The sequence below is a fragment of the Gordionus sp. m RMFG-2023 genome, chromosome 5, assembly GCF_954871325.1.
Source record: "Gordionus sp. m RMFG-2023 chromosome 5, tfGorSpeb1-WG-v2, whole genome shotgun sequence".
Lineage (NCBI taxonomy): Eukaryota > Metazoa > Nematomorpha > Gordioida > Chordodea > Parachordodidae > Gordionus > Gordionus sp. m RMFG-2023.
In genome coordinates this window covers 25875235-25892717 of record NC_088779.1, presented here as the reverse complement: position 1 = coordinate 25892717, position 17483 = coordinate 25875235, and the positions used below count along the sequence as shown (strand labels likewise).

The window sequence follows — 17483 nt, the reverse complement described above, 5'->3', positions numbered from 1 at the left end:
TACACTGCAAATATTTTCACGAATGGCCACACCTATAGTTCTAAAAGACCGGATGGTATCACCTAAAAAAATGACTTAGGTGCATATTTAACTAAGACTAATTTTTTATTTATAACGAAAATAAAACATAAATGTATCAAATCAAAACTTTGAGTGAATCCCGTTCTAAGGATTTCTGGTGAAACTGGGTGAGATTTAACGCTTAGATTACTTTCCAAAAATGTCAATTTGAGAACTTTTCTATCAAAAAATAAAAGCAGTTTCAAATAAACTTATTTAAGTATATTAAAGAGGTAGCCAACTTAATTTTTTATTGAATAATGTAATAAGTAGAATAAAGTTCGGCATAGTCCGGCTAGAAATTTTTAAAAAGGTTTTTCGGGTCTGCCAATAAATAAAAACCGACCCGGTTGGTATAATAGTGAGAGTTGGCCCGTATTCGTAAAAAGAAAACTATCATAATATGGACTTTGTTAGAATGATGAACCCCATTGACATTATTTTGTTCGAATTGAAAGGGTAACAAAGCATAAGTGTTGCTTACACATTTTTTTTTGTTAAAAAAGAACGGAGTCTATCAAATACTATCTAATAATTGAATATCAAATAAATTTTTTATTTTAAATTCAGCTAAACAGCGTCCAACTATTTCCCTCTATACGACCACTGTTTGTATAAAAACGACTAACCGATACAAAGCCATTTTGAGGAGAAGAATGGAAGCACTAGAAAGAGAATTGTGGTTACAATTATGCGAGTTACGAGACAGAGAAGGTAAGATAATGAGAAGTGTTTACCTAGAAAATATGTCTGAAGAACGGGTTAAAACAGCAAATTATATGAGAAAAGTCGTAGAAAATTTGAAAAACAAATTGTCATCGGTACTACTCAAAAAGAAAGCGCAATTAATGAAGTCTCCTAGAAAGCACCTCGTGGTTAAGGAAGAGAAACTAACTAACGAAGTCACCGAAATCGAGAATGAGTCGCGCGACAGAGTCATGAATATGGCTAATTGGAATCTAAAATTGAAACTTCACGAAAAAAATTTGTTATGGAAGATACACAGGTTGAGGGAAATGATAAAAGAAATGAGCTGACTTTGTTTTTTGAAAAGATTTCATTTTAAAGATAGATTTTGTAAATTGGACGAATAATAATATTCGTTAATAAAAAATAAGTCAAAATGAAGTCACATTGTTAAATAAACGCAAAATACATTATAATATATTTTGATAATTGTTATAATAAATAAAATTAAAAATATTATACACAACTGATTCATTGGTGGCATTAACTCCCTCGACAGGCAGATAGAAATCCTGAAATCCCTATTTCCCAACCTCATAGGATTCTTTACCCTAAGCTAATCATTCTATTATAAATTATTTATTTTTATCGCCATTTAAAATAAATAGATATTTATATATTTTTCGAAATATTGGTAAATTTTCAGTCCAAATCAAATATTTCCAGTTCTGGCATTTCGATTGGTTGTGGGAAGATGATAGGATGTAGCTTTAAAAAATGATGAAGAAATGATAAAAATAATGCTAATAATGCTGAATAAATAAAAATTTTACACCGATAGCAAAAATTTGATTTTTATGCCATTAATATTCATTGTAAGCGAAAGTTTATTTTATAGGCATAAGTATGATTATCAAAAAAGGCACACCTCTAAAATATGAAACAATTAAGGAAAATTATGTCTCAAAACAAAGTTTGAAAAAAGGAGGATTGGTTTTTGCTCAAAATTTTTTGAAGATCACAAAATTGAACATTTTGTTTAAGAAGATCAAAATCATATTTTATTTATGATTTCACTATGAAAGATTTCCTATGCATAAAAATAGCCAAGATTTCATTTATAAAAAAATTTGGAATTTTAGGTTAAATACTTTTCTATTTTTTAAAAAATCTTCAAAGATTAAGTATAGCTCTTTTTTAAAAAAATAAATTTATTTATAATCTAAGCGCTGTCGCGATTAACAATCAATGTTAACTCCAGAAACAATTTTCGACAGCTAAGATGATCAAAATAACGAAATTTTAAAAATTTCTGAACAGGTCATAAATATTTCTAAAATTGGCTAGATCCAAAAACGGGCAGGACTTGAAAATAAAATTTAATATCTAGGCCAGGACCAAAATTTACACCTTGACAGGTCACTGATAATTTGCCCGTTTACCTATTTTTTGTTTTTGAAATAAAAGGAAGAAGTTTACTATGAGTTGAAATTTAGGAAAGATTTGTTCATAAGGCGGTTTTATCAAAGTAATCTTTTGGTTAGCCTCGTTGTCGGATTCCTTGATTATTCTGTGTGCACGATTTTTTTTTATAAGTATGAATATTAGTTGTTTTAATCCCATTAAAAAAATCTCAGATCCTCCCTAGCCCAAATCAGGTTCTTGGTTTATTCAATAGAAATAGAGGAATGGAATGAGCCAATAGAAAGAGACCCTAAGGGATAGGCGATTACTAAGTAAAATATATTATAATTTAAAAAAAATAATAAGACTCCAATAATTCCTTCCATTTATTTCAAAAGATATTTTATTTAAAACAATTTTGACTAAATACGTTTAAGAAATAATTTAGTACGATTCTACAGAAAGTATCATCTATTTATATATTAAAGTTTATCAAAATAATAGTCACATTATAATAAATGAATAAGAGTAAGGTACTTTTTTGAAATGAAGGAACAGGGATTAAAATGCCAGAATGGTTCATCACGTATAATTAAATCCAGATCATGGTTCGGGATGACGTTAAACTCGTTAAAAGAAAAACAACTCTTAACCTGATCACTCAATGCTGAAATATCGGGAATCGTCTCAATCCTCGTGAATGAGTGCTAAAATAATTAATTTTACCAATATAAATAAGGATAACTAATTGCGATAGCTATTTTTTTTACATAGCTTTTCGATCAAATTTATTTTAATAATTTACGTTGAGATTGTGATTGGGCATTTTGGTCGAAATCAAAAATTCGAATAATTTGGTCTGTTTATAATGAAAATAGAGAAATATAATGTGAAATATTTAATTTATTAAAATGACACGATATAGAAATTTACTTTTAAAATTTCATTTTGGAATTCTTTGATGTACTCATCGGAAAATACGTGCCAGGAGCCTATAACACAGAATTTGCCTCCACTTTCCTAGAACAAAATATAGATATAGGGTATAATCTGTGTAATTATGTGACATTATAATAAAAGTGTTTCCTAAATGTATCTTGAAAAAACTATTCATTTGAAAAATATCTTTACTGTATGCCATTTAAACTGATACTCTTTATTTTGGCAATAAATCTGCCAGTTCTAAAAAAATTCATTGAAATTTATAGATTGACAATGGGGTAAATTATCAATGTTTTCTGGAAAATTTCATCAAATTCTATCAACAAGTTATGCATATTCAAAGTTGGACAAACAAAATTCGAACTTTTCAACATGTGAAAATACTTTTATTTTATTGAACTTTACATTTAAGCAGACGATAATAAAATAAAATAGTTTTCAGAAAGATGACTTGAGTTTTGATTAAAATTTTAAGACAAGAACCTTAAGGAGCCAAAAGGTATTTTAAGGAATTTTCTAACAGAAATTAGTGAATTGATTGATTGCAAATATTGATGCCACCGGATTAGCAGAAAAACGGTATGGTGGTGGTAGACCACACACAGCTCGTACAAACAATCGTATTGAACCAAGAAGACCGACCTGGCACCCAAGAACGAGGTAAAAACTTCAGTACATCGGATTATCGGCCAAGAACTTGAGCTGAAATGTTTAAAAAAAGAAGCATGCCCTACATTAATATCGCCCGTCTGGTACGTACCAAGAAACTTCTATAATACCCTCAGAAGTTAGTTCATTTTATATTGTTCACTGATTAAACGCTGTTTACAGTAACTCCAAGATAAATCTGATAATAGGATGTGCCTGTCAATGAGAAAATAGCTAATCGATTACTTTATACTCATTCAAATCTCTCAAAACCCGTCATGGTTATCAAGTCTTGGCTGTACAGTGCTCATTCTTCATGATCCAGGGGTTAAAATTAATAGTGCAAAATATAGTGACGTTTTACTAGGCGAGCCCTCATTGCCTACTATTTAAAAATTGTCGGGAATATTCCCCCAGGACTCCAGCTCACCCAGCCAGGGAAAATGCGAAACTGCTTTGAAGAGAAACCTAGATTTTATTTCACCCATTCTGTACCCTACCCCCCCCCCCCCCATAGCCCTAACCTCAATCCGGTCGACTATAAGATATGGAGCGTCTTTCGAGAACGTGACGTTGGCCATCTCAAACAGCGACTCCGGAGGAATGGAATCGTTTTGATAAAATTATTGATCGTATGGCGAGAAACTTTGGACCATGTTGATAGAAACTGTAGAAAACAATGCTAATTTATCCCTTTCTCAATCTATAAAATTTAATTGAATTATTTTTAGAATTGATAGAATTATTGCCAAAATAATAATGCAGAGAAAAAAATTATCATATTTATTTTGTAATGACGTATTTTTTCAAGATTTTTTAAAAATGGAATATAATAACTAATTGTTCATTTCATTAAAAAAAATTTTGAAAAAAATATTTTAAAAAGCTTTAAGGTGAGTTAGATTTTGTATTAACAAACAAAAAGTTACCACCAAAAGTGGGTTATATTTTGGCCTAGCGTGAATGAAAGGGTTAATATTAAAAATGCTTATTTTCTGTTTACTTTCAGACTTTCGTAATCAAAATTATCCGAGAGGTCGTAATTAACATATAATTCTAAAACACGTTTTGGAAACTTCCAGAACTTATTTCGTTCTTTATTTTTTTTAAATAATATTCCTATTTTATTCCCTGGTTTCACTAAAAATATGGCACTTATGGGTTGCTGAATGTTCAATGTCCCTACTATTTTGTAATGTTTCTCGAATTTCATTTTTTTTAAAAATTAACTTTGTCGATATGCAAGGCGCAAATACAAGAATCGGTAGGGAAGCAAAATTTTCCAGTGCCAAGAATTGCATAAGCCCTCGAGTCGTCGATGGTCAGTGTGACACCATATGGATAAATGAAGGAAAAACTGAGTTTGAGAAATTAATATTTTTTTATATATTTAGAAATAATATTATAAATAATTTGTGAAATTAATCTTGGAGTATAAATGCAGGGTTATCAAAATGGCTAACCCACAATTTTAGCCAAAAAATATTATGCAAGCATAATGATTTTGCTCATATATAACAGAAAATTATGGATATCTATTAAACAAATCTCGAGGCCTGAGTAAATATTACTTTGGCGAAAAATCTTAAGGATGCCACCATGAAATGTATTTTTATAAAGATTTTCGCTCAATTTTAAATCATTTATTAAGAGCTTGAAAATCTGAGTTTCATCCAACTTTTCATATAGATTTTTCATATATAAAAACATTTCCGGAAAAATCAAATTTAAAAAATGGCCCTCTAAATTTTGGGAGATGGATATACTCTAGAAAAATATCACAACATTGATAAAAGAGTTCTATTATATTTTATGGGTCTAATAACTCAGCTCAGCTAAAGCGAATCGACTTGAGCAGAGCCGTGTGAAACATTACCTTTAAATCAGAGTTTACAGTCTGAACTGAAAAGCAGATTCATTTACATCGATACTCAACTGGCAACTGTACTGAAAAGGGCCATACTTTCAATTTTTATAAATGGCGAACAAATTATTATTTAATTTTCCAAGATTGTTTTATTAATAGTATTTCGAAACTAAGCTTTGCGGAGTGTTTTTATTTATTTTTTTTTAAAAAAAATTGTTTAAATTGAAGCGGAAATATGGGAAAGATAAAATTAAAAACATTTTTTTTAAAAAAAACTTAGTCAAATGACAAATATTTTTTAAAAAAAACAGAGATGTGAACCCGAACCCTTTTTAAAAGTCGGGGGTTCAAAGTATCAAAAAATCAAAAAATTTCCTAAAATAATATATTTTATAAATACTAAAAAGAGATTTTATTTTGGTGGAATCATTTCTCATTTTCTTCGAATTTTTAAAAATTTTCAAGTTTATTTTGTGGGTAATATTTTATTATAAATGTTAATCTAATATGCTATAAATAAAAATACATTGCTTATCTTGTTTATAAAAATTTTCAGTTTATTTTGTCTGTAATATTTTATTATAAATGTTAATCTAATAAAATAAAAATATATTGCTTAGCTTGTTTATATCAATTTTAGAAAGTAAAATACAATTTTTCTAGATTTTAAATTAAAAATATGTTTGGAACATGTTATGATTTGTTTTTGGTTAAATGAGGCATATAAAAAAAATTAAGTTATATTATTAATATTAGGTCAATATTTTTTTATGCTCTCCAAACCCTAAACCTAACATTACTATCCCTAAACCAGAACCTGGCCCTTTTTTTGGCTATAAGGTTGGCATCCCTGTTAAAACTCAAATATTTTGTAATTTCCGTGCCTAAAAAATTCTTTCACAATGAAATCACAAATTTATTTTTTTTAAAAAATCTTAAAAAGATTTATACTCAAAAAAAAAATCAAGATTTTTTTAAAATAATCCTTATTATAAAATACAAAAAAATAAAAGGTTTAATGTAGGATCCCATTTGACTTAAAATACAAAATCTGGAGAAAAAATGCAATAAACTTTTCAATTAAGACACATTAAATCTCACTAAATTTAACTTCCTAATAATTATTTTTTGATTATCCATCTGTCTGGCCTCTGCCTTAATGGGGGGTTTAGCCACGATGTAAAAATATTCAAAATTTGTGAATATTTTTTTCTTCAAATGGCAATTCTGAAGAGAGAAATGTTTTTTTGGCCTGGTTTCAAAGGTTCTGCTATGTTTCCAAACTGTTTCATAAATCATCAAGATCAGATTCGGTCATCTATGCACTGCTGGTATATTTTTTTTATTTTATAATCTATCTTACAATCTAAAATACTGCTAATTATATCTTTACCTTACAATTGATAATTCAATTTTTATTTTAAATATTACTCACATCACACTGTAAATGTAATATATACTCTATGCACACTAGTGTTGTCATGGCCCGATTAAGATTTTCACCAAAATAGTATTATGTAAGCATCAAGATTTGGCAAATCGAGGAAGAAATCTTTCAGCATCTATGAGCAAAATTTCCATGTTTGCATAATATTATTTGGCTAAAATTTTAATCAGACCGTTTTTAAAATAAACCCAACGAGCTATTTAACAACACTGGTACACTCCACTATAAATTAACTTTAAAAATTAGAGGTGCACTGCACTGCACTCCTTTTTTGGCCAATACCACTTATCTTGAAATTATTGTTATTTGTGTTATTATGTTATTTAAATGATTAATAATAGCCAATAATAAAAATATTAAGGAGGCAATGTAAAGAAAATCTTGATATTTTTAGTATACACCCTTAAAATTCTATAACTAAAATGTAACGAGACAAAAAAAAATTTGCATTTCTTAAGATTAAAAGGAGAACATGAATTGAAATATTTATATTATAAAATAGTTTACTCTATATTTAATTAATATCTCTTCTAACTAAGTCCCAACCTGCATTTCAGCTATATAACTGTTGATTTTATCCAAATTTTAAATGACAAAATATGATAATTTCAATAATAATAATTTATCACATTTCCAAATTCTATAATTTTGGGAAGTGTCCTTTCAGACACAAAAATTTTAATTCTATTAATAACTTACATTTAATATGATCAGTTATTCCTAAATCAATTAAAACTACCTTAGGCCAACAATTCCTTAAAATATTTAACAGTTAATATTAAAGGATTGGGATCACCCCTACAAGAACTATAACCAAAATACAAGTTGTAATTTGGAGACAATAAAACTATTGGGAAAAAACCAAGAGGGCATACAAAATATTTTGAAAGTGATATAAGCAGTGTGATACAAAGAATACCATAAAAATTTATGTGTATTGCAAGGATTATTTTAGTAAGCAAGCATATAGATCTTGCTTTTAGCAAAAGTTCAAGTTATGTCATTAAAGTTATCATAAAACTTATTATCAGGTACATAATACATATTTCTTTCCTGATTTTATAAATTTAATATCCAGTTTGGTATAATAATTAGAAAAGTATTAAAAAGTTATGAATATCATATACTGTATTTCATCTGGTTCACTATTTTCTATGTCAGGGTTTGATTCGTTGAAACATCTATCACTAAAAATATAAATATTATGTATACTTAATATATAAAAATTTTAAATAATGATGAATTCCAAGTCAAAAACTATTGATTTTCAATCCAACCTCCTCAGAATTTTTTTTTATAAAATTATAATTATTTATAAATCTTACATGTTTTTATTATAATGAATCACTGCTTCTCTAGGATGCAGATTTTTATTTGCAACCAATGATATTACATTTTCATAATTGTCTTCACTATTTTTTAAATTTATACCAAAATAATTAATTAATTTAGTCAGATTGTTTTCTTTATAATTATTTTGCCCATTTATAAAGCATATGAATGTTCCTCCTGTGTTTATAAATTTTTTGATACTTTCAATCTAAAATTAAGTAGCAGTAGATATAGAAAGTGGGTAAAATTACTTCAATATGCTGAATATCTGAGTCAAAATTAATTGCATATAAAATGTCTTTCAATTCTTTAGGATATTGTTGAATTCTTGAAGATAATATAATACATAATTCAAAAATTTTTATTTACATGTGAGTTTTATATATTTCTTTCAAACTTTTCAAAAAATATTTAAAGCTTGCAGCATTTAAATTATCATTTAATTTTACAAGAATCTCCTTAGACTATAGTTATCCCAATAATAAAAATAATAAAATTATATTACCATTCACAAATTTTACACATGTTTTCGGTGTAACTAAACTGAGAATTAACATGTAAACTGAGAATTGACAGGTAAACTGAGAATTGACAGGTAAACTGAAATTGACAGGTAAAATTTATTTTTATTTTATTGTTATTGTTGTTAATATATAATTTAATATATAATTTGAATACTTTTACTTTATGACTTATGACCTTTTGTAAAATACATTTCTTTATTTTTGATAACCTATAATTTGAATATTTTTACTTTTACTTTTTGTAAAAATCTTTTCTTTATATTAACGTTAACATGTAAATATAAGTAAAAATTGTAAGTTTATCAGTTGTAATTTTTGAAATAAAAGAAGTTAATAAATAAATTAAACTTTTTCTACTTTTTTAATACCTGCCTTCCTTGTGTTTATCAGTTATCAGATATCAATTATTTTTAAATATATAAATAAAATGTTTTTAAAGTAAAAATAAAATCTATCCAAAATTAAAATTATTTAAATGTATAAATTAGAATATAGAAGATTTTGTAGTCCATAAATTTATAATATGTATAGAACAGATCTATTATATAGAAAAGATAACACCCATAATAATTTTATGTATCATAAATAAAATTCCGCAAGATGGCGTAAATAATTAAAATTTTAATCTTCGCTCTGGATTAATTGATTTGGTACCAACTTATATAAACATAAAATGAAAAAATCTTAAGTTTCCATCATTATTTTTGGAGTTATGATGCGGATTCTCAGTTTAGTCAATTTTTTAATTTTTTTTAAAATTTTTGGGATTTTAAAAATATTTTATTTTTTTTTCACTGATTTGGTGTAAACTAACTTATTTAAACATAAAATGAAAAAATTTTTAAGTTTCCATCATTATTTTTGGAGTTATGATGCGGATTCTCAGTTTAGTCAATTTTTTTTTTAGATTTTTGGGATTTTAAAAATATTTTATTTTTTGACTCATTTGGTGTAAACTAACATATATAAACATAAAATGAAAAAAATTTTAAGTTTCCATCATTATTTTAGGAGTTATGTGGATTCTTAGTCAATTTTTTAATTTTTTTTTAAATTTTTAGGATTTTAAAAATATTTTATTTTTTTTGACTCATTTGGTGTAAACTAAAAATGAAAAATTTTTTAAGTTTCCATCATTATTTTTGGAGTTATGATGCGGATTCTCAGTTTAGTCAATTTTTTAATTTTTTTTTAAAATTTTTGGGATTTTAAAAATATTTTATTTTTTTTTCACTGATTTGGTGTAAACTAACTTATTTAAACATAAAATGAAAAAATTTTTAAGTTTCCATCATTATTTTTGGAGTTATGATGCGGATTCTCAGTTTAGTCAATTTTTTTTTTAGATTTTTGGGATTTTAAAAATATTTTATTTTTTGACTCATTTGGTGTAAACTAACATATATAAACATAAAATGAAAAAAATTTTAAGTTTCCATCATTATTTTAGGAGTTATGTGGATTCTTAGTCAATTTTTTAATTTTTTTTTAAATTTTTAGGATTTTAAAAATATTTTATTTTTTTTGACTCATTTGGTGTAAACTAAAAATGAAAAATTTTTTAAGTTTCCATCATTATTTTTGGAGTTATGATGCGGATTCTCAGTTTAGTCAATTTTTTAATTTTTTTTTAAAATTTTTGGGATTTTAAAAATATTTTATTTTTTTTTCACTGATTTGGTGTAAACTAACTTATTTAAACATAAAATGAAAAAATTTTTAAGTTTCCATCATTATTTTTGGAGTTATGATGCGGATTCTCAGTTTAGTCAATTTTTTTTTTAGATTTTTGGGATTTTAAAAATATTTTATTTTTTGACTCATTTGGTGTAAACTAACATATATAAACATAAAATGAAAAAAATTTTAAGTTTCCATCATTATTTTAGGAGTTATGTGGATTCTTAGTCAATTTTTTAATTTTTTTTTAAATTTTTAGGATTTTAAAAATATTTTATTTTTTTTGACTCATTTGGTGTAAACTAAAAATGAAAAAATTTTTAAGTTTCCATCATTATTTTTGGAGTTATGATGCATTCTCAGTTTAGTCAATTTTTTAATTTTTTTTAAAATTTTTGGGATTTTAAAAATATTTTATTTTTTTTCACTGATTTGGTGTAAACTAACTTATTTAAACATAAAATGAAAATTTTTTAAGTTTCCATCATTATTTTTGGAGTTATGATGCGGATTCTCAGTTTAGTCATTTTTTTTTAGATTTTTGGGATTTTAAAAATATTTTATTTTTTGACTCATTTGGTGTAAAAAACATATATAAACATAAAATGAAAAAAATTTTAAGTTTCCATCATTATTTTTGGAGTTATGTGGATTCTTGGTCAATTTTTTAATTTTTTTTAAAATTTTTAGGATTTTAAAAATATTTTATTTTTTTTGACTCATTTGGTGTAAACTAAAAATGAAAAAATTTTTAAGTTTCCATCATTATTTTTGGAGTTATGATGCGGAATCTCAGTTTAGTCAATTTTTTAATTTTTTTTAGATTTTTGGGATTTAAAAAATATTTTATTTTTATTGACTCATTTGGTGTAAACTAATATATATAAACATAAAATGAAAAAATTTTTAAGTTTCCATCATTATTTTTGGAGTTATGATGCGGATTCTCAGTTTAGTCAATTTTTTAATTTTTTTTTTTAATTTTTGGGATTTTTAAAATATTATATTTTTTGACTCATTTGGTGTAAACTAACATATATAAACATAAAATGAAAAAATTTTTAAATTTACGTCATTATTTTTGGAGTTATGATGCGGATTCTCAGTTTAGTCAATTTTTAATTTTTTTTTTAGATTTTGGAATTTTAAATTTTTTTATAATTTTTGACTCATTTGGTGTAAAGTAACATATATAAACATAAAATGAAAAAATTTTTAAGTTTCCATCATTATTTTTGGAGTTATGATGTGAATTCTCAGTTTAGTCAATTTTTTTTTAGATTTTTGGGATTTTAAAAATATTTTATTTTGTTTGACTCATTTGGTGTAAACTAATATATATAAACATAAAATGAAAAAATTTTTAAGTTTCCATCATTATTTTTGGAGTTATGATGCGGATTCTCAGTTTAGTCAATTTTTAATTTTTTTTTTAGATTTTGGAATTTTAAATTTTTTTATAATTTTTGACTCATTTGGTGTAAACTAACATATATAAACATAAAATGTAAAAATTTTTAAATTTACGTCATTATTTTTGGAGTTATGATGCGGATTCTCAGTTTAGTCAATTTTTAATTTTTTTTTTAGATTTTGGAATTTTAAATTTTTTTATAATTTTTTGACTCATTTGGTGTAAACTAACATATATAAACATAAAATGAAAAAATTTTTAAGTTTCCATCATTATTTTTGGAGTTATGATGTGAATTCTCAGTTTAGTCAATTTTTTTTTAGATTTTTGGGATTTTAAAAATATTTTATTTTGTTTGACTCTCAGTTTAGTCAATTTTTTAATTTTTTTTTAGATTTTTGGGATTTAAAAAATATTTTATTATTTTTTTACTCATTTGGTGTAAACTAACATATATAAACATAAAATGAAAAAATTTTTAAATTTCCATCATTATTTTTGGAGTTATGATGTGAATTCTCAGTTTAGTCAATTTTTTTTTAGATTTTTGGGATTTTAAAAATATTTTATTTTGTTTGACTCATTTGGTGTAAACTAATATATATAAACATAAAATGAAAAAATTTTCAAGTTTACGTCATTATTTTTGGAGTTATGATGCGGATTCTCAGTTTAGTCAATTTTTTAATTTTTTTTTAGATTTTTGGGATTTAAAAAATATTTTATTATTTTTTTACTCATTTGGTGTAAACTAACATATATAAACATAAAATGAAAAAATTTTTAAATTTCCATCATTATTTTTGGAGTTATGATGTGAATTCTCAGTTTAGTCAATTTTTTTTTTATATTTTTGGGATTTTAAAAATATTTTATTTTGTTTGACTCATTTGGTGTAAACTAACTTATATAAATATAAATAAATGCCTTTTTTTATAGTTGGAAACGGAAAAGTAGTTTACTTCAATTAAAATTTAGGGGCCCTTAAAAGGGCCGTTGGGTATTCATTGGTTAAAAAAGACCGTTGCGTATTTATGTCTTATAGATGTTCGTCATATAGATAAATAAAGATTTGATAATATATAATAATACAATCTTTAAACAAGTTAGAAATAGCAATCCTCCACAAATTTTATTAAATATAATTTTATAAAAAAAATTAAGATAAAAAGAAACTCATTATAAATTTTCATAAAAAGATTAGAACGACTATTTCTTGCACATAATTAATCTTAAAAATAAGCATAAACGCCAGAAAGATGGATAATTATTTAAAATATAGGGGAGACGGGGTTAGTCAAACCGATTTTTACAAAATTGGCTGTAGCTCTGGTTTTTTTAGATAATATATAAAATAATATATAATTAGATACCTAAAACTATACTCAGGTGCCTTATAAAAAATTTTTAGAATATAATCTTTTTTTTTTAATTTTATTTTTTGTAAAAGTGAAAATTTTGTGTAACAAGCCCCAATAGCGGGGTGAGGCAAACTACTACAAGGGGCTAACTAAACCATTTGTTTTCTAAGGACCTAATAAATTGAAATGCATTTTTATTTATTAATAATGATACGCATAAAGTAATTTTATTGTTTTATTGTTCAAAATATCATTTGAAACTTAATTTTGGTTAATTTAATAAATATTTTGGACATAAAAAAATAAGGATCTTAAGGAGAGATTATGATTTCTTACCATAAATTCTAAATACCAATCATAAAACTGCCATGAAATCGCCTTTTCAAGATTTTGAAATTTCTTTCATTATTAACTGCCATAATTGACTTGTATGGTTTAGCAAACCCCGCTAGGTCTAAATTGACAAATTATGATTGAAATAATATCTAGATATAATAAATAATCATAAAACTTTCCCAAATGATAGAAGAGTGTTTAAACTTTGCTATAAAATTTAATTTCTTAAATAAAATTTTTAATAATTATATATTTTAAAAGATTTTTTGTCTATAGATGTAAACTAATAAAATCTATATTAGGATAAAATTTTAACCTTCTGGTGTATTTATTTTTAAAATGAGATTAAGTGGTTCGCCAAGCCTCGGGGTTTACCTAACCCCAGTCTCCCCTATTAATCAATTTCAAAAATATTGGAAAAACCTATCACAATTTTATAATTTTTACCTTGCAATAGTGTTAATCAAGGACTAAGGATAACGAATTCAACTCAAAGGTTACTTATGTCATATTCCAAACTTCTTATTCACTTATCCTATTTTAAAAATAACCAATTTTCTTTTTTTATTATTTTGTATCATGGGAAAATTAGTATATGAAGGGTCGTTCAATTGGTTCAGGTCTAATTGTAATTTAGTTGAGATTAAACTCCGTCTTACATTATGTTGCACACCTGTGGCTATATATTAAATAAATTTAGTTGTATAAATTAAATATAAAAACGGAAGTGAGACTTCAATTATTTTAAAAACATGCAAAATTATTTTTTATAATTAGTTTCAAATTTTCAAGTTTTAAAAAGGTAACAATTTTATAATAAAATTACTATTATTATTACATTACATAAAACGGTACTTGAAATATTATTGTATACTTACATAATATTTTATTCATCAATGTAAAAATATTGTTTACAGATATGGGAAAAATTTATATTGTTATAATTAATTTTTTTAATATTTATTTTTTTACTTGTATATCACGATACTATATATATATATAGCTACTACCTTAGCAATTATTTATTCTTATAAATATTCTTCATAAAGTAAAAAAAAAATTATATTTATATTTATATTTTAATTTAAATTTATTTTGAAAATTTTTTTGACTAAAATTTAATTCTTTTTTCTCATAAGACTTTAATTTTTGGATTATATCTTTTTTATTATAATTATTGATATGATTTGATTAACATGTACTCTCTAAATATAAATTTAAAATTAATTTAAAATTTGTTCTACAAAAATCAACTTTATTTTTAACTGATAACCTAAAATATCAAATTATTAAGGTAAATTTTTTAATAAGAAATGGAGAAATATTGTTTAAACTATATTATATAAACATAAAATGAAAAAAAATTTAAGTTTTCATCATTATTTTTGGAGTTATGATGTGATCTCAGTTTAGTCAATTTTTTAATTTTTTTTAGATTTTTAAGGATTTTAAAAAATTTTATTTTTTTTGACTCATTTAGTGTAAACTTTAGGAATTTTTTTTTTATTTTGTTTCTCAAAAATTTTTTATATTATATTTGGGAATTTTTTTCCTATTTTATTAATTTATCAATACATTTAAATTAATATAGTGGATAGTTAAACCATAGAACATGTCATACTTAAGATTAAGAATCTATAATATTACAACCTTATTAGATTATATGTAGACTTTATAAAATTTTCAAATTAATATTTTTATATTTAAATATAAATTAAAAATTAGGATTTTATTGAGAAATTTTACGAATTTTTTATTTTGCTTCTTAAAATTTTAAATATTTTATTTGGGAATTTTTTTCCTATTTTATTAATTTATCAATACATTTAAATTAATATAGGGGATAGTTAAACCATAGAACATGTCATACTTAAAATTAAGAATCTATAATATTACAACCTTATTAAATTATATGTAGACTTTATAAAATTTTCAAATTAATATTTTTATATTTTAATATAAATTTAAAAATTAAGATTTTATTGAGAAATTTTACGAATTTTTTATTTTGCTTCTTAAAATTTTAAATATTTTATTTGGGAATTTTTTTCCTATTTTATTAATTTATCAATACATTTAAATTAATATAGGGGATAGTTAAACCATAGAACATGTCATACTTAAGATTAAGAATCTATAATATTACAACCTTATTAGATTATATGTAGACTTTATAAAATTTTCAAATTAATATTTTTATATTTTAATATAAATTTAAAAATTAAGATTTTATTGAGAAATTTTACGAATTTTTTATTTTGCTTCTTAAAATTTTAAATATTTTATTTGGGAATTTTTTTCCTATTTTATTAATTTATCAATACATTTAAATTAATATAGGGGATAGTTAAACCATAGAACATGTTATACTTAAGATTAAGAATCTATAATATTACAACCTTATTAGATTATATGTAGACTTTATAAAATTTTCAAATTAATATTTATATATTTTAATATAAATTTAAAAATTAGGATTTTATTGAGAAATTTTATGAATTTTTTATTTTGCTTCTTAAAATTTTAAATATTTTATTTGGGAATTTTTTTCCTATTTTATTAATTTATCAATATTTTTAAATTAAAATTGGGGATAGTAAACCATAGAACATGTCATACTTAAGATTAAGAATCTATAATATTACAACCTTATTAGATTATATGTAGACTTTATAAAATTTTCAAATTAATATTTTTATATTTTAATATAAATTTAAAAATTAGGATTTTATTGAGAAATTTTACGAATTTTTTATTTTGCTTCTTAAAATTTTAAATATATTATTTGTGAATTTTTTTCCTATTTTATTAATTTATCAATACATTTAAATTAATATAGGGGATAGTTAAACCTGTCATACTTAAAATTAGGAATCTATAATATTACAACCTTATTAAATTATATGTAGACTTTATAAAATTTTCAAATTAATATTTTTATATTTTAATATAAATTTAAAAATTAGGATTTTACTGAGAAATCGAATTTTTTATTTTGCTTCTTAAAATTTTAAATATTTTATTTGGGAATTTTTTTCCTATTTTATTAATTTATCAATACATTTAAATTAATATAGGGGATAGTAAACCATAGAACATGTCATACTTAAGATTAAGAATCTATAATATTACAACCTTATTAGATTATATGTAGACTTTATAAAATTTTCAAATTAATATTTTTATATTTTAATATAAATTTGGGATAGTTAAACCATAGAACATGTCATACTTATGATTAAGAATTTATAATATTACAACCTTATTAGATTATATGTAGACTTTATAAAATTTTCAAATTAATATTTTTATATTTTAATATAAATTTAAAAATTAGGATTTTATTGAGAAATTTTACGAATTTTTTATTTTGCTTCTTAAAATTTTAAATATTTTATTTGGGAATTTTTCTCCTATTTTATTAATTTATCAATACATTTAAATTAATATAGGGGATAGTAAACCATAGAACATGTCATACTTAAGATTAAGAATCTATAATATTACAACCTTATTAGATTATATGTAGACTTTATAAAATTTTCAAATTAATATTTTTATATTTTAATATAAATTTATAAATTAGGATTTTATTGAGAAATCGAATTTTTTATTTTGCTTCTTAAAATTTTAAATATTTTATTTGGGAATTTTTTTCCTATTTTATTAATTTATCAATACATTTAAATTAATATAGGGGATAGTTAAACCATAGAACATGTCATACTTAAAATTAAGAATGAACATGTCATACTTAAAATTAAGAATCTATCATTTAAAG

The 17483-nt window shown here is 23.4% G+C and overlaps 1 protein-coding gene across 2 annotated transcripts; it reads right to left on the bottom strand.

Annotated features, from left to right (window-relative positions):
• Positions 1-1202: 1202 nt before the first annotated feature.
• On the bottom strand, positions 1203-8928 carry LOC135929836 (intraflagellar transport protein 52 homolog). 2 transcript variants are annotated; one of them, XR_010572644.1, is made up of 11 exons: positions 8893-8928; positions 8757-8851; positions 8639-8714; positions 8381-8595; positions 8183-8242; positions 4972-5098; positions 3085-3171; positions 2957-3010; positions 2805-2858; positions 2227-2317; positions 1203-1515 (listed from the first exon to the last, which is right to left on the bottom strand). XR_010572644.1 is itself a non-coding variant. In XM_065466564.1 (11 exons), exons 1-11 carry the CDS (start codon positions 8893-8895, stop codon positions 1450-1452), a joined length of 1044 nt encoding a protein of 347 aa, XP_065322636.1. In that variant the 5' UTR covers positions 8896-8912; the 3' UTR covers positions 1203-1449. The 2 variants fall into 2 exon arrangements, 1 of the variants encoding a protein (XP_065322636.1); XM_065466564.1 differs by having other exon boundaries at positions 2689-2858; positions 8893-8912.
• Between the last annotated feature and the right edge of the window lie 8555 nt (positions 8929-17483).

What these genes read in the sequence shown, in the direction of transcription:
- LOC135929836 (XM_065466564.1), bottom strand. An exon ending in GAAATATATAAAACTCACAT is followed by an intron (nt 8,715 to 8,756) that starts GTAAATAAAAAT and finishes ATTATCTTCAAG; the next exon opens with AATTCAACAATATCCTAAAG. An exon ending in TGCCCAATCACAATCTCAAC is followed by an intron (nt 2,859 to 2,956) that starts GTAAATTATTAA and finishes TAATTATTTTAG; the next exon opens with CACTCATTCACGAGGATTGA.